General features: G+C 51.4%; 9 protein-coding genes and 1 pseudogene across 10 annotated transcripts, besides 1 other annotated feature; 5 read left to right on the forward strand and 5 right to left on the reverse strand.

The window, feature by feature from the left end:
* Positions 1 to 1,404: 1,404 nt before the first annotated feature.
* On the forward strand, positions 1,405 to 2,692 carry NCS54_00792300 (Hypothetical protein; the record flags this gene model as incomplete). The annotated part of the gene is made up of 4 exons (XM_053153327.1): positions 1,405 to 1,959; positions 2,014 to 2,164; positions 2,217 to 2,574; positions 2,626 to 2,692. 4 exons carry the CDS (start codon positions 1,405 to 1,407, stop codon positions 2,690 to 2,692), a joined length of 1,131 nt encoding a protein of 376 aa, XP_053009302.1.
* Positions 2,693 to 2,990: 298 nt separating this feature from the next.
* On the reverse strand, positions 2,991 to 4,499 carry NCS54_00792400 (annotated as a pseudogene). Its single transcript has 4 exons — positions 4,365 to 4,499; positions 3,469 to 4,316; positions 3,214 to 3,419; positions 2,991 to 3,157 (listed from the first exon to the last, which is right to left on the reverse strand).
* Positions 2,991 to 4,499: a sequence feature.
* Positions 4,500 to 4,933: 434 nt separating this feature from the next.
* Positions 4,934 to 6,284, forward strand: NCS54_00792500 (Hypothetical protein; the record flags this gene model as incomplete). Its single annotated transcript, XM_053153328.1, has 6 exons — positions 4,934 to 5,077; positions 5,137 to 5,281; positions 5,333 to 5,395; positions 5,450 to 5,551; positions 5,605 to 5,733; positions 5,794 to 6,284. 6 exons carry the CDS (start codon positions 4,934 to 4,936, stop codon positions 6,282 to 6,284), a joined length of 1,074 nt encoding a protein of 357 aa, XP_053009303.1.
* A 4-nt stretch (positions 6,285 to 6,288) lies between these two features.
* Positions 6,289 to 6,939, reverse strand: NCS54_00792600 (Hypothetical protein; the record flags this gene model as incomplete). Its single annotated transcript, XM_053153329.1, has 1 exon — positions 6,289 to 6,939. One exon carries the CDS (start codon positions 6,937 to 6,939, stop codon positions 6,289 to 6,291), a length of 651 nt encoding a protein of 216 aa, XP_053009304.1.
* Positions 6,940 to 8,245: 1,306 nt separating this feature from the next.
* On the forward strand, positions 8,246 to 10,793 carry NCS54_00792700 (TRNA ligase; the record flags this gene model as incomplete). Its single annotated transcript, XM_053153330.1, has 2 exons — positions 8,246 to 10,489; positions 10,539 to 10,793. 2 exons carry the CDS (start codon positions 8,246 to 8,248, stop codon positions 10,791 to 10,793), a joined length of 2,499 nt encoding a protein of 832 aa, XP_053009305.1.
* A 345-nt stretch (positions 10,794 to 11,138) lies between these two features.
* NCS54_00792800 (Hypothetical protein) lies at positions 11,139 to 11,873 on the reverse strand (the record flags this gene model as incomplete). Its single annotated transcript, XM_053153331.1, has 3 exons — positions 11,139 to 11,193; positions 11,245 to 11,406; positions 11,491 to 11,873. The coding sequence occupies 3 exons, from the start codon at positions 11,871 to 11,873 to the stop codon at positions 11,139 to 11,141; spliced, it is 600 nt and encodes a 199-aa protein (XP_053009306.1).
* A 759-nt stretch (positions 11,874 to 12,632) lies between these two features.
* NCS54_00792900 (Hypothetical protein) lies at positions 12,633 to 13,634 on the reverse strand (the record flags this gene model as incomplete). Its single annotated transcript, XM_053153332.1, has 1 exon — positions 12,633 to 13,634. One exon carries the CDS (start codon positions 13,632 to 13,634, stop codon positions 12,633 to 12,635), a length of 1,002 nt encoding a protein of 333 aa, XP_053009307.1.
* Positions 13,635 to 14,091: 457 nt separating this feature from the next.
* NCS54_00793000 (26S protease regulatory subunit 6A) lies at positions 14,092 to 15,636 on the forward strand (the record flags this gene model as incomplete). The annotated part of the gene is made up of 4 exons (XM_053153333.1): positions 14,092 to 14,399; positions 14,454 to 14,869; positions 14,922 to 15,556; positions 15,616 to 15,636. The coding sequence occupies 4 exons, from the start codon at positions 14,092 to 14,094 to the stop codon at positions 15,634 to 15,636; spliced, it is 1,380 nt and encodes a 459-aa protein (XP_053009308.1).
* A 1,118-nt stretch (positions 15,637 to 16,754) lies between these two features.
* NCS54_00793100 (Hypothetical protein) lies at positions 16,755 to 18,511 on the forward strand (the record flags this gene model as incomplete). Its single annotated transcript, XM_053153334.1, has 3 exons — positions 16,755 to 16,836; positions 16,890 to 17,252; positions 17,322 to 18,511. 3 exons carry the CDS (start codon positions 16,755 to 16,757, stop codon positions 18,509 to 18,511), a joined length of 1,635 nt encoding a protein of 544 aa, XP_053009309.1.
* Positions 18,512 to 19,223: 712 nt separating this feature from the next.
* Positions 19,224 to 21,584, reverse strand: NCS54_00793200 (Ribosome biogenesis protein ERB1; the record flags this gene model as incomplete). The annotated part of the gene is made up of 2 exons (XM_053153335.1): positions 20,907 to 21,584; positions 19,224 to 20,852 (listed from the first exon to the last, which is right to left on the reverse strand). Exons 1-2 carry the CDS (start codon positions 21,552 to 21,554, stop codon positions 19,224 to 19,226), a joined length of 2,277 nt encoding a protein of 758 aa, XP_053009310.1. The 5' UTR covers positions 21,555 to 21,584.
* Positions 21,585 to 22,703: the final 1,119 nt, after the last annotated feature.

A 22,703-nucleotide genomic window follows, 5' to 3' on the forward strand; every position in this document is an offset into this window, starting at 1 on the left:
GTTGCTATTCTTGAGCTCGCATCCGAGACTTGCGCGAGTGGGAGGGCATGATGGATATAGATGTGGCGGAGGCTTCGCGGGTGAAGAAACACCCGTCGGCCGGCTAGGCCCGTCAGAGGAACGAAATTGCCAGATCCAGGGATTGTATGATTTCGGATCATGCCAACGAAACGGTCTCGGAGTTGGCGTGTATCATGTCTTCTCGCAGCTCATCACCCCATGTGAATGCAGGCGGGAACACGGTGGGGGCGCTTTAAAGGAGGCGCTGGGGCTGGCCGATGGCGCCTCTGGGGACGGAACGGGAGCAGCCCAGATCCTATTGCTCGAGAAAAAGGTCGCTGAGAAGGTCGTCTGGTGTGATGATTTTCATGGGAGATCCAGGTAAGATGACTCCCGAGATTTCCTCAGACACCAGGCTTTGCTTCTAAATCCCGAGACGGACTCTAATTGTCAGACGATTCTCATCGAGCTGATGATGATGACGGCAAAGGTTCCACTGGTCCGTGTTGTGTTGTACATGGAAGTGAACCCCTGGGCTTTGACACAGCATCTCATCTCTGCATCGCGCCCAAGGGGAAAAGGAAAATGGAGAGTTGGATCCGCTCTCGCCAAGGTACATGGCGCCCGGGGAAAGCTACAGCTGTACCCCAGGTACCTTTGCGACGGACACGATGGTGTAGCGTTGGTTAAGGTCCCTCCCGCCCGTCGGCACAAATCCATCCTCCATCACAACCAACGGATGCCTCCATCCAGCGCAGCGCAGCGAAGCGCAACCTTAGCTGTCCATCCTTGGACAAAGCACCTGCAAGTCCCCTAACTAAAGACACAGCATCAGCCCTTAGAGGCCCGCTCCATCTAGGAGGTCTCCACGCAACCGCTTCAAGACCCCGGATGCCAGCAAATCAGGCTCGCGTGCGCTTCCCAGGGCTCGCCAGGTCTCCCCATGAAAAGCCAGAGGCCAGCCCATCATCACCGACTTGACCCTTTTTCTCGCCATCGACCCATTTGCGATCTGGCATGCCTGAGTTTACTTAGTTGCTCGATCCCAACTCTTGTGGCCTTTTTATTTATTTTTGTATTACTACAACTTGTGTGATGGGCGCCCTTGCTATTGCTTTCAGAACTGGCTGTTGTTCCGCCTTTAACTTTTACCGTTACTTCCTCGACTCTAGTCTCCTCGCCCGAGATCGCCACCCGTTTTGGTGACTGGCACCAAGTTGGTTGTCTCTCCTCTCTGCGACCCCTACGAGCTTTCTACGTCAGGCCAGCTTCTCCCACCTTGCATCGTCTATCGGCCTGTTTGATACCCTGGATTTCGGCCATCTTCTTTACAACCGTTTGCTCTTTTATTCATCTGCTCATTCTTGTTTTAATTGCTTCGTCTTTCCTCCTACGTCGTACACGATGCCAACTCCATCATCCAATCCGCCCGCTGAGGCGTCGTCGCCTCGCTCCTACAGCTTCTCGACCTGCCCTGACGACGTCCAACATCAGCAGCGCCCTTCCTGGCAGTCGCGCGAGGCCGTCCAAGACCACAACGACGACATGGGCGTTCAGCCCACGCCTGACGCTTCGCCTCTCACCGTTGACGCGCCGCCCGCACCCGAAGGCCCAGCGAGCGACGACACCGTCATGTACGAGGGACGTTCATCCGATGACCCATCGACGAGATCATCTACTATGTCTCCCCGACCCCAATCTGCCAACACCACAGTCACATCTCCCATATCCAGCGGGCCCAGTTCCGACGTCACCAAGGGTCGAGACGCCGAGATCGGCAGCCAGCTGAGCCAGGAATCCTCAAACAACACAAGACAAACCTCCGAAACCGAAACCATATCTCGCGCGCCGTCCAGCCGTAGAGGCTCGCCGAACCGCGAGTTGGAGTGGATTGATGCGGATGCGCAAGAAGATGAGCTCTGGGCTCCAGCAATGGGGGCCGACTTCTCGTGCATGCGGGTGAGTTACACCACCGCGCCCTCTTGGCATGGCGCAACCATCTGACAACGGCAGACAATTCCTTCATCACCATCATCATACCTGCGCTCGGGTAGCCGATTCCACGGCACACAGCAATCTGAGCGTCAAGTCTACGATGTTCAGGTTGAGATCAAGCATGTCGACATGCGCGAGTCTTTTCTCTGCGGATATCTCCGCATTCAAGGTCAGGAGCAATAGATGCCATGTCCAGTCGCACAACACTGACCCTTGAAAAGGCTTAACTGAGGACCACCCAACTCTCACGACATACTTTGAAGGCGAGATCATTGGGTCCAAATACAGCTTCTACACCCAGCATGAAAACTGGGGTGCAAACAGCAAGGTTGACTTGAGCCACTGGGCCAAGTTCGCCGCCTTCCGCCCATTCCAGAAGCAGGCTCGAAAGGGTCCCGTCACGATCCGTGATGCCGCTCAGAGGGAAACCATCTTTATGCGGTGGAAGGAACACTTCCTGGTCCCCGATCACAGAGTCCGCACCATAACAGGTGCCAGCTTCGAGGGCTTTTACTACATCTGCTTCAACCAAGTCAAGGGTGAAGTCAGCGGCATCTACTTTCACTCCAAGAGCGAAAAGTCGGTATCCTCGGCCAGATAATGACGTATCTTTGCTAACCTCATTTTCAGGTTCCAGCAACTGGAGCTAAAGCATGTCCCTGACCGGGGCTGTTTTGCCGCAACCGAATTTCGTTGAGCACAAATGTCTCGGAACCTCACACGTTCCGAATGCGGTGTTGCCTAGGGCACGCTGCTTGTTTCTTACTTCGTCTTGGCTGGGCTTGGTCGGAAATATCCATATTGATATACAGCAACACATAGATGGGAAGCGGGTTGGGCATGATCCCGTTTTGTTATGACGTCTTGACGGGCCTACGCGAGTATTTTTTAGTGGGTTCACAAGGCTTGGGTTTTCTGGGAGCCTGTCACATATGAAAGCGGAGCACGGGAAATGTTTGATGGGAGCAGAGCGAGATCATTCCTGTACTTGAGGTTTATTCGTCAGCCTCGAACTTTTTGAAATATCCACGCCGAAATGGGTTGAGTTCATCTGCTGATGTTCCGTTGACCGTAAGCTTCTGTCGGCTTGCGTAGGCTTCGAGAGCGGGTTGTGAAACTTCGGAGTCGGGCAGTCGGCGGTAAGTGATGAGCCTTCTTGACCCTGTATAGTGTCAGCCCGGGTCAAAAACGAGGAGTCGTCATCAGGAAGAGACTTACACTTGTTGAAAGGCTGGACGCAGACTGCAACAATCTCGAGGCAGGGATGGGTAGGTACTGGGATCTCGAGTTCCTCATCGTTGGCGGTTGGCATCCAGAACGAGAGTCTGCCATTGTCAACCAGTGTGTCCACTGCGAAGTTGAGAATGTCGTCAAGCATTATGAGGAAGCTGTATGGCTTCTTTGGCGGGACGTAGTCGGGATTCCTGCAAGGGTCAGCTTCGGGTGCGACAACAATCCTGGAGTGCTACGAACATTCCCCTTTCCTTCCCTTGCTCTATCAACCAGGGTGTTTTCTCAGGGTCTCGGAGACCCAGCACTCTGAGTCCCTCGCGGACACCATACGGGGGGTCGCAGACGATCCCATCCCATGTCCTTCGTTGTCTCCTGATGGGTGAATTGGTCAAGTCTGAAGAGAATACATCCCCCAGACAAGAAGCCAGGCCATATTGCTGGAAGTTCCCCAGCAGACTCTTCTTTCCACCCTCGCCGCGAATGCTCCGGCCATCGATATCACTACCCCAGGCCAGAGCGCCAAAGTGAGCGCATGCCACGGGGAATGAGCCTGTTCCAACAAAGGGGTCGTAAAAGAGTTTGCCTGGAGCTGCGAGAGCGATGTTGGCAGTGACCAGGGCAAGCTCTGAGTCCATGCTCGTAGTAGAGATGTACCCCCGTTTCTTCAAGTCAAATCTGACCAGGATTTCTCGAGATGAGCTTTCGACGTAACGGCCAAGGTAAATAGCTCTAGGATTTGGGATGTTAAGAGGGACGCTGTTGAACGGCCACATCTCAAAGATGGTGAACAGGTTGTCGGGGTTTGACATCTTGACAGGCCCCTTCCAGCCTAAGAACCGGAAAGAGTTGATGAGGTCGAGTCTCTTCTTCGCAGAGCGGGAGCCTTGAAAAGGCTCAACCTCGAACCTGAACGACTTCTCCATGTACTGGTCCCAGAGATGCGATGTGTCTGACTTGACGGCATGGTGGACATCTTCCAGAGTGCTTCCACGGCCCCAAAGTTCATGGATAGACTGGGCAAGGATAGATCTCTTGATCAGCTTCTTGGCTGCCTCCACCGAAGGCAGCTGTACAACGCAGAAGGGGGACTATTCACGGTAAGTCTGGAGTCTAGGTACATTTGTGGGTGGACGCACATCCTCGCTATACTCGATAATCTTCATGTCAAGACCCTCGACGAGCGCCAGCGCCTCGATTTCGGCGACCCGAAAGGACTCGTGCGCCTGGGCAAATTTTATGAGAAAGTCCATCTCGACTTTTTCTCCGTTGATATCTGGTTGAGGAGTAATAAAAGTCGGCTCACTTGAGATCCATGAGATGAAAGTGATGGTGGGGGATCAGCGAAAATGCCAAAACCATGAACGACTTCTTTGGCGGATAGCTTCTTCTGCAGCGATGTTTGCGGGATCAAACTTGACGGGGAAAAGCATCTATCAGAGCCCGAGAAGAAGAAACCTCAAATCCCTTGTCGAGGCGAATGTGTTGATGTTAAGCTGCGGTCGCTTGCACAAACTCTTTGGATCATGATCTTGTGAGAGGGAAAAATTCACCGACGAAACCCCGGCTAAGAAATCAGTGCCATTTCTGCGCTTTCCCAAGTGCCACCAGTTTGCTCTCAACCAACATCCTTGGGGAAAACATCTGCGGCTCATCCGTGCAAAAAAAAAAACACACATAAGCAGAGATCCGAAGCTTTCACTTAGTGATGTTTCCTGCCGCTGCTCCGTCCATTTACCAGTCGCCAAAATGCTTCGTCACATACGGCATCATGGGTCATGTTGACCAAAACCAAGCTCCTAAGAAGGGCAAGCCTTGGTCGGCAATCATGTCACTGGATTTTATACACAAGGTATATTGCAATCTGTGGTCCCCGAAAACTAAATAGTACACAAGCTGAGTGGACTCCAGATCGACCTCATCCTTCCCGCAGAGGCTTGCGATGTCATCCTTGAGCAGCTCAACAACACTCAGAAGCACCCTCGATACTACAAGGTCAACATGACTCTTGGTGATATCTTACAGGGTGGCTTCTTCAATGAGTACATCAAAAAGGGTATGTATGTCATTCTCGCCTACGGCCGTGTGTGCTAAGCCGGTTTCCTAGGAAATATTCTCATGCTCTCAGAGGGCAAGTCGACTGTCGGCACACTCTTCACATTACATGAAGGTACCACGCCGGACATAACATCCTAACAAGTATAAGCTCACGGTAACTCCCTAGGCACTCTCACCATGTATCTTGACAAGGAAACATATGAACGTGCCGGCTTGGTCGGGAAGCCATACGGAGCCAAGGGTGGAAGGGGATCAAAGCCACGCTGGGGTAAGAAATTGAGCGTCAAATTTCTCTTCTTCCCGAAAATGCTAATCAGACAGTTGTATCATACAACCTTCGAGACCCAACAATGTTTCGTGGGAAGAAGGGATTTGACCGGTTGATCTATGCCTGCAAAACAGTCTTCAACAAGCCCATAACTTGGCTCTTTTGTAATAACACAGAAACGAGTGAGTATCTAACCCGGAGCCTCCCTAACTATGATCCCGCATTAATCTCGCGTTTCATAGCGCCAAACCCAGATCCATTGCAGCAGTTCTTTCCTACAGGCTACACCTCGTCGCCAGGCATTAGTCGAGACTCTGCCGTAGTTCAACCAAGCCTGGCCGTAGACCCTGAAATCCTTGCCAACATCGATCGCGAGGGCCTCGAGCATTTCGCAACAGAGTGCTACGAATGGCTGTCGCTAGTCCGTCTAGCAAGCCCACGAGTTGAACCCCAGGATAGCATTGATTCCTATCTGTCGCGATACAGCGTACCGGGAGACACCCACAACAACCGCAACGTCTGCAAGTTGAGCTGGCAAGGATTCATTTCGGCACAGTGGCTTCATGGTTTGCTTATGGACGTCCTGGCCGTGTGCCCTTCGGAAATGTGGTTCTCCCTCAGTGCCACGCGCTTCTCAAAGAGTGTCGCGGGTAACAGTGATGATCTCACCATTCTTCGGCCGTCTGTCGCAGCTGGAAAGTACATCATGTGGGAAACAAAATCCCTTGAATGAGCATCTATCCTTGCTTCGATCGCACGTTTCGCTCGTCGCCAATGCCCTCTCCCAGGATAGCGTCTTCGACCAGTTTTCGCAACTCGGCCTGGCCCCGAGGGGTGTTGAAGTCATCGCGTCCAGCCAGCTCTTCGATCCGTCTCCGAAATTCGGGATCAACATCTTCGGGAATGTCCTGGCTCTCGTCCATTGTGCCGACAGTTACCTTCATGCCTTCCGGAGGCGGAGGAATAGCTTCAGGCAAGACGGCGGCCGCGGTTGATGCAGTGTCGTTGGCTTGCTTTGCTTCAATTCTAGCCAGGTACTCGGCAACGATAGGGAAGTCGCCCTCGGACTCAATTTTTTCTCGGGCTGTGAAACCTTCGGAGCCCCTGTGGTTCACATTTGCACCAGCCTCGACAAGAATCTTGGCGGCAGCCACAGTCTCGACGACGAACAGTGCGGTTTCATTGTCCTCATCTTTTAGATCGACGTCCACGTTGAACTCGCGAATAAGCGCTCGGAGGAGGTTGAGGTGATTATAGCTGGCAGCGGCGTGGACAAGAGAGTAGCCGTGTTCATCTTGTGAGGCAGCCAAGGCAGGCTTTTCTCGAAGGAGGGGCAACAACGCGGGGTCGTTATCGGCAGCCAAGAGGTACACGTTCGGGTTCGACATGTTCGCAGGCAATTGAGTGTATGAGATCGAGTCGAAGATGCTGCAATGGCGCACGGTAGCTGAAAACTAAAGCGAAGTATAGGATACTAGGTGTTCAAGGCGCAAATCGTCCAACGCGAGCTCAAATCCTTGGTGTGATGTAGAAGATTTTTGGCGGGGTAGCTTGCATGTGGCTCAGCGAATGGAGTTTAACAGGGTTCTATCTCTGCACAGTGTGCCGGCCCTTGGCATAGATCCGTTACAGCCTACTGAGTGAGATAGACTGGAGAAAAGAAGAGAGGGTGTGGAAGGTATTTAGCTTATTGAATATTTATTAATACGCACAGATTCTGCGTAGGGAGCTCAGTAGATGGGAATTGCCCACTTGGAAGTAGTGCGTCATGCCATGTCGTGCATGAGACCGCGGGGTCCATCAACATGATCATGAAAATGGGAATTCGGAGCACTATCCAACAGCTCAAAGACCTCAAGGCACATCTCAAAGCATTAGCCTGACGCGCCGTTCACCCACCATTGAAGGACAAGATCCAGAGTCACAAACCGACCCCGAATTCTTCAGCCACAAACGGCGTGACGCATCCCGCCGTCTCGGCCAGGATCTTTAGGGTAAGGCGACGGGAGCCAGCTGGGGCACCTGGTATCGACAAGCGATCCTCATGCTACCCAAAACAACCTTGACAATCAATTTTCGCTCCCATTCCGTCGAACTAGGCGAGTAATCTCACCAGGTCCGTAAAACGAGCCAATACCCTGGGCCTTTGTTGCCTGTGTTCCCTGCGGTCTGACTCATTTTAAAGACTGCAAGCACTGGTCTGAGGCGGTGCGCCAAGGCAGTTTCCAATCAATACCTAACCCACACAACCATCCGCCACCACTACGAGTGGTCTGAACCCGGGCATCAACCCGCAAACTGATCATATAAAGGAGCCCTATGGCGGCCCTTTGATATCCACCCAAGCAGACCATATCGGACTTGGCCGTCCCTACTTGACCTCAACCTCGCGTCTCTCCAGAGGTTCTCATCCTCAGTCTAAAACGGCTTCGTCAAGCACAGTCCACCAACACAGGCGGATACCCAGATATCTTCTGGCCTCTGTCCAAGCCTTTCTTGCAAAAAGCTCAAGGGTAGGTGTCTATCCAAATTCCCCGAGATTTTGAGTCTCGGAAAACAGTGCCGTGTTTTGTTTGCTTCAGCCGGGCAACTGCAGCTACTCAGGCAACCCCGATGCACACTCAAACAAACGCCTGCCCCTCATATGAGCAAGACCAACATCTTGCCTGAGGTATCACTGCTTTCCAACTTCAAATGCCCACTGGCTTTCTCCTTTCACTTCGATCTCTTCTCACATCTGTCAGTAGAGTCATTACAAACCGCCGAATCCTCAGCACCCCGTCCACGGGCATCGAAAAAATGGCTGCTCCCTACATGCCCCAGGACCCTCAGGCCGTCTCGAGCCTGCTGCATGCCCTAGAGAACTCTCGGAAAGAGAAGCGACGTGGAGGATTCTCGGTCAAGAAGACGACATATGACGTCAAAGGATCTCAGGATGGCATCCAGGTCGACTCTTGGAGGATGCAAGACTGGGACTACAAGCGACGCGACATGCCTACTTATGCTCGAGGCCTCTTTACGGCAAAGACGAGGAGGGATGGACCCGAGATCGCCGTGAGAGGCTACGACAAGTTCTTCAATACCGACGAGGTCCATGAGACAAAGTGGGAGAACATCTTCACGCGAACCCAGGGCCCCTATGAATTGACTCTCAAGGAGAACGGCTGCATCATCTTCATTGCTGGTCTTGAGGATGAGACTCTGATAGTTTGCAGCAAGCATTCTACTGGTGATCGGTCAGACATTCAGGTTAGCCATGCGAGCGCGGGCGAGCAGCGTCTTGAGCAACAGCTGGCTGCCATCGGCAAGACAAAGAGAGATTTGGCACGAGAGCTCCGCAAGAGAAATGTCACTGCTGTCGCCGAACTATGCGATGACACATTCGAAGAGCACATTCTGGCCTACGGTCCTGATAAGGCAGGCCTATACCTCCATGGACTCAACCTCAACATGCCCGAGTTTGCCACATATCCTAGCCCCCTCGTCCAAGAGTTTGCCGACGAGTGGGCCTTTCGAAAGACGGGTCTCATCATGATGGACGACATTCAGCAAGTCAAGGCTTTCCTCGAAGAAGTGGCCGAAACGGGAGCCCACGATGGCCGTGATGTGGAGGGTTTCGTCGTCCGCTGCAGAATGTCCCACGACCCGGCTTCGGTCCCCTACCGTGACTGGTTCTTTAAGTACAAGTTTGAGGAGCCTTATCTCATGTACCGCCAGTGGCGAGAGTGCACCAAGGCCTTGATCTCCGGAAAACAACCCAAGTTCAAGAAGCACACCAAGATCACTGAGGAGTACCTGCTTTACGCTCGGAGGCGTCTGGCCGCGGATCCCAAGCTGGCCAAGGATTACAACAACAACCACGGCATTATCTCCCTGCGTAACGATTTCTTGAACTTCAAGAACCTCAAGGGCGCAGATGCAGCCAATATGGACGAGCTGGATCCCCTTGTCATGACTGAAGTCACTCGTGACGTGATCCTATGCCCCATTGCTACCATCGGATGTGGAAAGACGACAATTGCTATGGGCTTGACGCACCTCTTCGGATGGGGCCATATTCAGAACGACAACATCTCGGGCAAGGGCCGTCCTCCTCGGTTTACGAAGCTGGTATTGAATGAGCTCAACGACCATGATGCTGTGATCGCAGACCGAAACAATGCACAGAGACACGAACGAAAGCAAATTATCACTGATGTCAAGCTTCAGCATGCCACAGCCAAGCTCGTTTGCCTCAACTTTAAGCACGACGAGGAGTCGATCGATGCAATCCGCCAAGTCACCCAGGAGAGAATCATTGCTCGAGGAGATAACCACCAGACTATCCATGCCGCAAGCGACAAGGACAAGTTCCTCGGTGTTATGGAAGGGTTCATCAACAGATTCGAACCTTGCAACCCCCACGCCCGCCCAGACGACGGCTTTGATGTCGTTATTGATCTCGACCCAACGGCGGGCAGTCGACAGAATCTCGAGACCGTTGTCACACAGTTGCACAAGTTTTTCCCGAACCTGGTCAAGGAAGTCCCTTCACCCGAGGCACTTGACGATGCCATTGAATTCGCCCTGGGATACAAGCCTGACTTCAGGCATGACATTCCTGACCGTGGAAAAAAGAACAACAAGCAGCAGCAACAACAAACGAAGACAGAGAAGAAGAGGAAGATGGAGTATTTGTCTGTTTCTGTCTCCAGCCAAGAGGTTAATGCTGCCCTAGAGCGAGCTTTCAAGGGCGCAGATTCATCAACCTCCCGGTTCTACATGCAACTGAAACAGACACGGCGTGTGCAGCCCAAATTTCACGTTACTCTACTGCACCGAGCGGCTAGCAAGGACCACCCTGATCTGTGGCACAAGTACACTCTACTTCAAAGCCAAGTAGAGGCGACTGGAAACCCCGAAGGAAAGCTGGGAGAGTGCGATGTGATGCTCGAGCGGGTAAGTCTTACGACTGATAATTCTAGATGAAGGCCCTAACTTTACGCAGGTTGTGTTCGATGACCGCATCATGGCCATCGTTGTCCGCCTGTCAGATCAAGATGATCAGTGGCAGTGTGTCAACCGTGTCGCTCACATCACGGTTGGAACTCGAGATGACTCGGTGAAGCCAAAGGAGAGCAACGATTTACTTGCCCGATGGTTGGAAGTGGGTAGCTTCCCAGAAACCCAGATTGGCGAGATCGTCTTCACCGAAAAGCCGGTACTTAAGGGCACAGTTGCACCCGTACTGGCAAGATTTTGAAGGGAAAATACTGGTTTCATGGGTTGGGGACACATCTAGAAGGGAAGCGGTGTCGTCGTGTAGAATTCCGGCAGTTGAAATTGGGACTGTAGAACGAAACACAACTAGAAGGGCTTTCCACTACCCAAATCATCGTTGAATCGTAGCGTCATTGCTTTGAGTGGTGTATTGCTTCTAGCTGCACCTGTTCCAGGCATGTAAAAGGGTCTCTATGATCGCACCAAAAATCACATCTCCCGCACTGAGGTCCATGTCTCGCATCCATTAATTGCAAAGGGGTATTCTAGGCTCATAACTAAACAGACAGCCAGTTGACACACCGACTCTGTTGAAACACTTCGCTTTCTACTCATCATCAAGGAATCGGCTTGCTAAGGCCCCAAAGAAAGGCACTTCGAACCTGAGAGAATATTAATGGTGATGCTGTCTTGCATGGCTGTGCAGCACATACCTATCCAGTATCTCGGCGTCTCTATACGCCCTTAGTGTAAGGACGGCGATTAAGGCAATATCGCAGAGGAAGAACAGCCAACTCAGGAAGGTTGACCATGCGAAGACAAGATGGAAGATCATAATGGCGGTGAAGAGCAGCGCTGATTGCCAAGCATGAAATCTGAAGGGAAGGTTAGCACCTGGTATAATTTCTGTGCATTTCTATCATGCACAGCTTCGAAACTCTTGGGAAGCGTGAACAGACCTCACATAGTCGCTGTTTCGTTCTAGTATGAGGAGTATGATTGCTCCAAGGGGTGGGAACGCGACATATGCCAGGCAAGCTTCATAGTCGAGGCGCATTCCCAGACTTGTATCAAACTCGCTGACCTCTGCAGCGGGATATGCTCCGGGCATGGTACTTGAAGATCCAAAGGCCCTGTTGTCAGGGCTAATGGCAGCCCATCCAGCGGACTGTCCATCAAAACCTCCCCATCCTCGTTGTGGCTGGGGGTGTTGTAGGGGCGGAGGGGAAGCGACCGGGGAGAAAGATCGTCTAGCGTCGTAGGAGGGTCGGGGAGAGGCGTGTTCGGGAGAGGTCACGCGCGAGTGCTCGGGCGGAGAGGATTGATAGGGAGCGAAGTCCATGGTCGGAGAGAATACGGTGGTTTTCTATGAAAGGGCGGAGAATGGCATCGACAGACTGTGCGGTGAGGCGAGATATATATCGGAGCAACAATCGCTGAGGTTCGGCGCAAAAGAGATCTCGTTTGCAAGTGGGACAGACGGATGGCCAACTCGGGATACAGTTGCTGGTGGGAGGCGTGCGGCCTTGGAGGGTAGAAATGTGTCGCAATTGGAAGCGAGAAGCTCCAATGAACGAAGAAATCAAGGTGAGGCAGTGGGCGATTATCGGAGGAGGCGATGATGTAAATGTAAGATGGGATCAGTCGAGGAGCGAGGCGGGGTGGGCGCGAGATGGATGGAGGTTGCTCGAGCTCCTCGTGTAAATGTGAGGTGACGACGCCGTGATAGGTAGCTCCCAGCCACACGCATGAGTCCCAGCCACAGTTCCAGCCAACGGCTGTCAACGAGTCCTTCAGCCAATCAGCCTTTTGACCGCCAACTTCAACCCTTGAGTTGAGATTTCTTAAATATCCATGGTAGGCATCAAGTTGAAGATGCTGCGGCTCTTTTTAGACTTGTGGTCAACGGTGTGTAGGATCACTGCGGTCGAAAGCTACATAGCCATGCTACCAGACCCTCTATGGAACGGATACAACATCCCAAGCCGCCTTTCATGTTCAACGGGTGAGATCGCCCCGTATAGTGTTCGTACATTTACACATACACTGCCTTCATTGGGCGTTTTAGTGGTACATCAAATCCAACAAATCCACGCTGGATTTATTCTCCCTCCTTCTTTCCTCCATTGGCCTCTTCCTCGAGTTGGCCCTTTCTGCCCTCCAGTGCCAACCAGAGGCTTCTGCTTCCACCCTCCAATGTGCTGGTGATGCCCAGACCAGCGCCTTGGAGCATAGCCACAAGCTGTGCTCGCAATCCATCCAGGCCACCCTCGATACCGCCAACCCAGTTGATGCCTGACTGATCAAAGATCTTGCCCTCGACGCGGCCGCCGACAAGGAGAAGCTTGGCCAGGCCGTTCTGGCAAATGGGATCGTGATAACCGGGACTCTTCTTTCTTGTGGGAGCTGGGAACTGGCCAGGAACAGGAGCCAGAACACTCAGTGCGGCGGCCACATGGGCTGGAGACACCGCAGGAAGTACCAGGGCAGCCAAGGGGCCGACTAGGAGGGGCTGGATCTGGGCAAAGTTCGAATCCTCGGGGATTTCAGCCTTCTTAATCGCATCGTACGCAGCTGTGGACAAATCGTGGACTACTGGACCACGAGTCGTACGGGCAGTCGTTGCTGATGCAGCAGCAGCCTCCGGATCATAGAATTCGACGAGCTTAAGAGCCACCCGTAGCATGTTGGTCCTGAGGACCTGCAATTGGACGAGAGGAGTGATATCTACTGGTTCAGTACCAGGAGCAGCGCTAGGCGGAGGGACGGCGGACAAAGCCTTCTTCAGCTCTCGTCGAACAGCAGCCCATTCCACCGCTGTGAGGTTGCTGTGCTGGAAGAACAGAATCAAGGGTGTGGTGCGGAGAAGTGATGTGTAAGTTCGGATCAGCTGACTCTTCCTTGTCTCAACTGGCCGGGCACTCGGGGGCTTCGTCGCGGGAGCATGATCGATAGGCTTTCGAACTTCGGAAACGGCGGCGGAGTGGATTGACGTCGTCGAGAGGGTGCGAAAAGCCGAAGCCCATGACTGCTGCGGGAGATGGGACTCTCTGCGCAATTGGCGCAGGCAGGGCGAGGCAGTCCTCGATATCCGGGAGGCCATAATGACTAAGCGCAAAAGAAGCAGGTTAGCATGAGAAACCCCAATGTTTGGAGTCGAGGTCTGCACATACGTGAATTGAGACTGTTGCTGGCTCGTCCTCCAGATCAAAAAATCCACGAGCATCACAGCCGTCGATCACCAATTGCGAGCAACAGGCAAAGTGGGCCGTGCACCCGGATCAACCCACCGCCGCTCCCCGGCCACCTGCAAGGCCACTGGGGCCAATGCCGAGCTGTGCTGTGGCTCTGTGCCAACCAGGCTGATTACGCGCGACCTGACTGCCTGCCTCAACAGCTTCGTCTTGGAGACTCGGGTGCAGTAATAGCTTTCACCTCCTCAACCCACGGCCGACTTTCAACATCGACATTCATAAACCTCCCACCTGTCGCGCCGACCTCATCCCTCAATCAAACCATTTTTCTTTCACCAAAGCCGATACCCAACGCCACATTCCATCATGTCGACTCTCGAGGAGTTGGACGATTTTGATCACAGAGAGAAGGAGGAGGACAAGAGAGATGGTGGCGACAAGAACCAGAAGAAGCCTAGCGACGGCGATGCGGACATGAAGGATGCCGAAGAGGAGCAAGATGATATCCTTGACGACGAGATTCTTGGACTCAGCACACAAGACATCCTAACCCGCAAACGGTTGCTCGAGAACGACTCTCGCATTATGAGGAGCGAGTATTCCCGATTATCACACGAGAAGGCCGCCATGGCGGAGAAGATCAAGGAAAACGTCGACAAGATTGCCAACAACAGGTTGGTTTCTCATCTTCTGTGGGTTTGGTAATGGTTATAGCTAACCTGAGGCAGGCAACTCCCCTACCTCGTTGGCAACGTCGTGGAGCTACTTGATCTTGACCCAACTGCTGAGTCGTCTGAGGAGGGCGCCAACATTGACCTGGACGCTACCCGAGTCGGAAAGTCGGCCGTCATCAAGACATCTACCCGCCAAACAATCTTTCTCCCCCTGATTGGTCTCGTCGATGCGGATAAGTTGAAGCCTGGTGATCTTATTGGAGTCAACAAGGACTCATACCTCATTCTGGACACCCTCCCCGCCGAGTACGACAGCCGCGTCAAGGCCATGGAGGTGGATGAAAAGCCCACAGAACAGTACACCGATGTTGGTGGACTGGACAAGCAGATTGAGGAGCTTGTGGAAGCGATCGTTTGGCCTATGAAGGAGGCTGAGCGATTCAAGAAGATTGGCATCAAGGCCCCTAAAGGTAACGCTGATGTTGGTCCCCCGACTCTTTTCGCTGTGCTAACTGGTTCCAGGTGCACTGATGTATGGCCCCCCCGGTACCGGAAAGACCCTCCTCGCCCGAGCTTGTGCAGCACAGACCGATGCTACATTCCTGAAGCTGGCAGGACCTCAACTGGTCCAGATGTTCATTGGAGATGGCGCCAAGCTCGTTCGAGACTGCTTCGCCCTGGCCAAGGAGAAGGCTCCCGCAATCATCTTCATCGACGAGTTGGACGCCGTCGGCACCAAGCGATTCGACAGTGAGAAGAGTGGTGATCGTGAGGTGCAACGAACCATGCTGGAGTTGCTGAACCAGCTTGATGGTTTCGCATCCGATGACCGGATCAAGGTCCTCGCCGCCACGAACCGTGTCGATGTGCTCGACCCTGCGCTGCTCCGTTCTGGTCGATTGGATCGCAAGATTGAGTTCCCCTTGCCGAACGAGGAAGCACGTGCCCAGATCTTGAAGATTCACTCCCGCAAGATGAAGGTCGACCCGGGTGTGAATTGGGGCGAACTTGCGCGAAGCACGGACGAGTTCGGCGGTGCTATGCTGAAGGCTGTGTGTGTGGAGGCCGGCATGATCGCCCTGCGGTCAGGCAAGAATAAGATTGGACACGAGCATTATGTTGATGCCATCGCCGAAGTCCAGGCCAAGAAGAAGGACGTAAGTTACACACCACCTAGCCCAACCCACATGGCCAAGTCGCTAACTCAGGGGTACAGACAGTCAACTTCTACGCTTAATTGTGCTGATGATTGGGTATGTCATGGGCTGGGATATAGGCCATGTAAGCCTGGGCGCTGGGGAATAGACAAGGCAGCGGCATCCATAGATCAATGTAACAGTATCTCGCAGCGAATGCCCGCCTGTTTCGAGGCACGAAATTATGCAACCCCCAGTCGCTTGGTTAACTTATCCCAGCAACCAAGTCCCATATTCAGCAGGTGAAACCCCCTGATGAGGCGCATATGTAGTGAATGTCAGTAAGAAAGATGTGGAGATTGTCAGAAGCTACAGTCAACACGGGTTTTGGTAGCCGACGGTGATTTATTGAAGTAGTGGAAGCCTGAAGGTACAGCCACTTGCTCAGGTACCGCCTCCAAAAAGACGTTTTCACGCAGGAAGCAAAGGCCACCCCCGGAGCTTTTGTTCCATTCAAGGATCGAGATTGCCCATCATTGCAGTCGGATTAACCGTTGGAGCAAGCATGTGCCTCGCACGAGTCGATGTTTGGCAGCAGAAGGTACCGATTTGCGCAGTGTGGCCTTAGGTAATCACACGCTTTCCCTCCTTGGGCCTGGAGCTTGTGCGGGGCTGATCGGTGAACTACGTCATGGTGGCACCCATATTGGCTCTCATCCAAGGTCTGTTTGTTCAAACAGCATCGCGATGATGAACGATGGACGATGATGATGCCGGTGGTGACGCTGACGAGGCGGAAGAGCCCCTCGCTTTGTGCGAACGGACAGGTAGCCAGATACAGGACCCAGTGAAACCATTTGGTGCCTTGTTTCATGATTTGATGAGCTCATACATAGGTATCCAGTACCTTCTGCCGTGTGTGCACAGCTGCCAGATTCCAGCCACCCACGACAACGGCACAATGACGTGATAGATTCCTCAGTTCGTGGCTTGCTCTCCCTCTCAGCTTCCTTCCTTCCTGCCCACATTCATCTCCCTTGATGTGTATTTGTTTTCATTCCTTCCCCCCTTCATCAACAAAAACCACCCACATCGTCGCGGCCATTTCTTTGTGATACCCCTTCCTACTCTACTCTAACCCATTGCCCGACAATTTGTTGTGCTTCTACTTGCAACAAAGTGCAGCGATCCCTAATCTGCAGAACCAGACGCAACCACGATGCGGTTCTTGACTGCCCTCTCTGTCGTGGCGGTCGCCAACGGCGTAGCCGCCAGCACATGGTTCCCCGGCTCTAAGCCTGGCAAGTTAACTTCCTTGTGCCATAGCAAGCTGCTTGTAACTAACAGGATATAGCCTACAACAAATGGCACGAGACCGAGTTGGAGCGCTGGCTGTCTGATCACGACATCCCCTATCCCACTCCCGCCGATCGTAAGGACCTGGAAACACTTCTCGAGAAGAACTGGGATGCCTATGTTGTCTCCCCATACAACAGCTGGGACACCGCCCAGCTGAGCTCCTATTTGCAAGCCAAGGGCAAAGAGACCCAGGAAGAGGCCGCTGCCACCAAAGACAGCTTGCTGTCCCAGGTCAAGGCCAACTGGTACGAGACCGAGGACAATGCCCAGTCTGCTTGGCTCAACGTTCGAGACTGGATCCTCGACACATGGACCGAGAGCCAGTTGAAGGCTTTCTGTGACAAGAATGGTATCCCTGGTAAGCCAGCTCTCTCAGCTAATGACTTGTCCCCTGAATATCTTGACGGTACTGACCAAGCCCTTGCAGTCCCCCAGCCTCGTCAGCGAGACACTCTTCTCCAGAAGGCCCGTTCTGGTTACGAGACTGCTGCTAAGAAGGCCAATGAGGCTGTTTCGTACCCTGGAAACTGGCTGTACGAGAGTTGGTCTGAGTCTGATTTCAAGGAATGGCTCGACACCCATGGTTTCCCTGCTCCCCAGCCAATGACCCGCGACAAGCTCATTGCCTCTGTGCGCCGCAACTCTCGCCTTGCCTACCTCCGAGCTCAAGACCAAGCTGCCAGTGCCACGGCCAGCGCCCAGGCTGCCTACGCTACGTTGACTGACATGATCATTGATGCCTGGAGCGAGTCTCAGCTCAAGGAGTTCTGTGACAAGAATGGCATCGCTGTGCCTCAGGGTACCAAGTCCAACGAGCTCCGCGCTTTGGTCCGCAAGCACCGTGCCGATATCCTAGGAGACAACATTGCTGGTAGTGCTTCCTCCGCCTTTGGTGCGGCCACCTCCAACGCGCAGAACCAGTACGCCAAGGCTACCGACAGTGCCTCGCTCGCCGCTCAAGACGCTTTCAACAAGGCTGTTGGCACGTGGTCTGACAGTCGACTCAAGGCCTACCTCGATGCTCGCGGCGTTCCTATTCCCCAGGGATCCAAGAAGAATGAGCTCGAAGCTCTTGTTCGCAAGAACTCGCACGTCGCCGCCCACGGAGGCAACGCGTGGACTTTCGATGACTTCAGCTACGAGAACCTCAAGAAGTACATCTCCAGCCAAGGTGATGCAACTGCGAAGAAGGTCGTGGACAAGAAGGATGCCAGCCGTGATGAGCTTTACAGTGCCGCCCAATCGGCCTACTCCTCTGCCTCATCCGCTGGCGGATCTACTTGGGCTTCTGCCACCAACTACCTCACAGCTGCGACTGCGTCTGCTAAGCAAAGCGCCTTCGACCAGTGGACTGAGGCCGACCTCAAGGCGTATCTCGACAGCTATGGTGTGCCCGTCCCCCAGGGTTCCAAGATCGAGGATCTGAAGGCTCAGGCCCGGAAGCAGTCTACGTACTTCAAGTACGGCACCAACTCTCCCGCGGAGACTTTCCTCGCTAAGATCGGAGAGACTTGGAACTGGATCACCAGCCAACTCAAGATTGGTGGTGAGGCTGCCAAGCAGAAGGCTGCTGAGACGGAAGAGGATGCCAAGGAGAAGGTTCGTGAGGAGCTGTAATGCCGTTTGGCATGGCGTACTGGATGAAATGAAGACATCCTCTGAGCAACACTGTGTTGCGGTTGAAAGACGCCAGGCCGGTGTTTCGGCATCTATCAGCGTTAAGAAAAGGCAAGAAGATGATGATGAGATCCAAGTGATCGGATATCACTTAATTACTGGTTTCGTGCAGGCTGCGATTTTGCGCTTCGTTTGCTTTAGCAAGTAGTCATGTATTATGAATTGCCCTATGAATTCTTGACGTTGGCGCTTCTTGACGAATGTGAGATGTGTTGCATATGGGGCTGTCGCGTAGGGTGCCGATGTGAACGTGAAGAATCCACAAGGGTATTTCTTGTATGATAAAACCTCGGTGAAGTGTTGAGCATCGTGTGTCAACTGGACAATTGTGGTGTAATCTCAACCACGGCTTCTAATACGCAGACACGAGCTTCACCGGCTATGTCCGTAGTAATAGAGACATGGTTAGATGGAAATACAATCAACTAGGCTATGGTCAGAGTAGTCTACAGGTGGGAGCGCGACCAAGTCCTGGAGAGGAAAAGGGACGGTTTGCGAGTTTGGCTCAGGTGCCACAGAACAAGACTTAGAGCATGGAGCGAACAACTATATTTGACATCTTTTTTAACATCCTAACGCCATCGCTGGTAGAACCCATCGTGGGCCTAACTGCCCTTCGAGGTACCCTTCTATCTGGACGATGTCCTGCAAATTACGCCCAAAGCCTGCAAGTTCCATCCGCACCAGCGCTGAGGCACCAGGGGTGCTTGGGGTGCCAGTCAACGTCCAGAACACCAAGCTTGTTGATGACCTTGTGGCCTCGGAGCATCTTGACAGGCACAATCGTAGCGTTCTCCATAAGATCGCTGACAACCTTGCCGTGAAAGATCTGGAGGGTTCCGTCATCACTAGCATCCGCGAAGAGCGGTAGGCTGCGGTGATACTTGACGGCTCGGATGGCCTCAGGGTGGAATCTCATGGTCTTGTATGGGCGAGCGGACAGATCCAAATCATGCCACAGCAATCTTCGGTCATAAGAACCAACAATGAGGTTGTCACCGCCGGGGTGGACATCGAACGAGGAGATCCATCGGGCGCCAGGTTGGACAACCTTGACAAGCTCTTGCCGCTGCAGATCGTAGCAGCGGATCATTCGTTGGGTTGCGACAAAGAACAGGGGTCTTGAGGGATGGAACTGGGCCGTCTGGGCAAGACCGGGGAGCTTGCGGAACGGAATCTGACTGAGGTGCTTGGAGAGGGTGTGGATGGCCACAGAGCTTCGTTGTCCAGTGGGAGAGACGGAGCACAGGAACTCGCCTCGCCTGTGCCAGCTGATCACCTTGATCAAGGACCTGACAGTGGCCTTGAGGAGTACACCAGCATCCTCGAGCTTAGCTCCAGGCCTTGACCACTTGGCCGGAGGATCCTTCTTCACTCCATTAGCCGCGGCGGGTTGCGCGCCATTTGTTGCATATCCAAAACCAGCATCGAGGACTTCGCGGCTCGCCTTTTCCACGGCGTCGCTCGCGACTGAAGGAATCATGAAGAAGAGATCTTCACCAGCTGCCGCGGCCAAGATGAAAGTCTCCTTGTTGGGGCGCCATCGAACAACGTTGACAGGCTCCTCGCTGCTCAGCTTGGCCATCCATTCCTGATGGCCGTTGAGGCCCCAAACGCGGACAGTACCATCGTCGCCTCCCGATGCCACAAACTCGCCGTCAGGGCTGAATGCTACAGAGCGCACACGGCCCTCGTGACCTCGGAAGATTGTCTGGTTGAGAGTAGGGAAGGGCTTGAGGTCTTCGGGCCGAGGGAGCTTGGGCAGAAGAGAGTTGGGGTCGATGTTGAGCCTGTTCTTCCTGATTCGAGGGGCCAGGTACAAGTCCAAGCACCGTTCAAACCTCTCCTTGACAAACTCGCCGTAGCCAGGGACCTTCCGGAGAGAATCGAATTTCTCGGGGAGGTATTCCTTCTCTCTCTCCTCAGGATCCTGGCTCTTCCAAGCCTCCTTCTCTTCCTCAGTAGGCAGGTATTCCGGCGGGGGGTTGTAGCTGAGATCGTATCCAGGGGGGGCCAGCTTGGGCGCGGGAATGTTCATGACGTGAGGATCCTGAGGCTCCTCGTTGGCCCATACGTCGTAATAGACTTCCTCCTTTTCCTCCTCTTCTCGTTGCCGCTCCTCCGGAGGTTTGTATGGAAGGATTCTTCCCTCCTTGATCGCCCGGACCAGTTTCGCGACACGCTTCGCTTCGTGTTTTGAGGGAACAAAGCGACGCTTCGGCTCGGGTGCTGCGCTCAGAGGCATCTTCTCCTCGATACCGGTGAAATACGGGACCATGTCCTGGAAGAGGTTAGCAAGGCTTGATAACCACCCATGGATGGGTTAGAGACTCACAGGATAAGGATCGTAACCCTCATCAGGAACTTCGTTCATCTGAAGGCGCTTGAGAAGTTCGAGCTCATCTTGACTAAGATTCAGAGGCTTTCCGGTCTCTGGATCTGTCAAGCCAGTCCAACCCTTGGGAATCTCGATGCTGTCGAGGAGGGCATCGAGCGCCTCGCCCGTGGCGGGGCGCATAATTTTCTTTCCATTGATGTCATATCCAATGTGAGGATACGAGTCGTAGAAGGAGAGAGGGATATTGCCGATCGTGTTCGCGGGGCCTTGGGCATCTGAGTCGTCGCTGTCATAGACAGGGTCGACCTCGGCATACTCATAGCGCTCGCCTCCATTCGCATCCTTCACGACGCGGTAGTTCGGCTGATCGTCCTCGTCATCCAGACCGGGAAGGGCTCGCGCGCTGTCGCCAAGCTCAGAGGAGGCATCGTCGCTATGCGCCTCTTCGTCTACGTCTTCGTCGGGGTCTTCTACATCCTCATCAGAAGACAGGCCGTCAAGGTCATCGAACTCGTCCTCGTCAACCTCGGAGTCGTCTTCGCTCTGGGAGAGTACGCCGTCTAATTGAAGACCAGCAAGTTCATCGTCAGCTGGGGCGGCCTCAGAAGGCCCTTTTCTTTTGCGAGAGGCTATTAATGGCGCCATTGGCGGGTTGTGGGCGAAAGAACAGCGGTGGGTGTAACTTTGGTCGAGAAAGAATTCAAACTGATGCACCACATTGTGAAGACATATTTTTTTTCTAGGTACGATAAGATAAGAAGATAAAGTGGATCTGCCATGCGCAAGCCACACTGAGAAATATACAAAAGTGGTATAAGCAAGTTAAAGGAATGCTTAGCCCTTTAGATACTTAAAATACTAAAAAGTTAATATATTTCTTTAAAAAGATATTAAGATATAAATTATAATAAGAAAATTATTTATAAATATTATATTAAAGTTAAAAAAATAATATTAAAGTATTTTTTAGAAATAAAAAATAAAAAATTATTAAAATTATTAATATAATATAAATTAAATTAGATTAATTATAATAAATATATATTATAATTTACTTTAGTATTTAATATATAAGATTTTATATAATAAAATTAATATTAAAATTAAAAATAACTTAAATTAATTTAATTTAAAAAATAATTTTATATATAATTAAATTATTATATTTAATATCTTTTAATATAAAAATAAATATTAAATAAGCTTTATAAATATTTTTATATTAATATTTTATTTTAATATTTTTTTTAATAATATTATTAAATATAAATTATATTTTATTTAAAATTAATAAATAATTTAAAATAAATATATTAATTATAAGTATTATTAAAATTATTATAAAAAATATTATTATTTATATATATATATATAAGCTAAGATATATATTATATATTATATAAAATAAATTTAATTACTTAAATTATAATCTATTATTTATTATTAAATTTAATATTAAGTCTTAATATTAATTATTTATATATTTATAAAACTCTAATATTAATTTTAAAAATCAATATTATTTAAAGCTTATAATATTAATAACTATTTATTTTTTATATTATATAGCTTAATTTTAATTTATTATAATAAGGTTTTTTATTTAATTTTTTATTTAATATTATAAAAGATATTAATACTTATAGTAAGAGTTATAAGTTATATTTTATTTTAATTATATTTTAAGTTTATAAAATTTTTATATTTTTTTATTATTAAATATATTTTTTTTTTTATTTTTCTAAAAGCTTTAAATAAAATTAGGTTTTTTTAATATAATTAAAGCTTTTATTA

The sequence above is a fragment of the Fusarium falciforme genome, chromosome 6, assembly GCF_026873545.1.
Source record: "Fusarium falciforme chromosome 6, complete sequence".
In the NCBI taxonomy this organism is placed as follows: Eukaryota; Fungi; Ascomycota; class Sordariomycetes; order Hypocreales; family Nectriaceae; genus Fusarium; species Fusarium falciforme.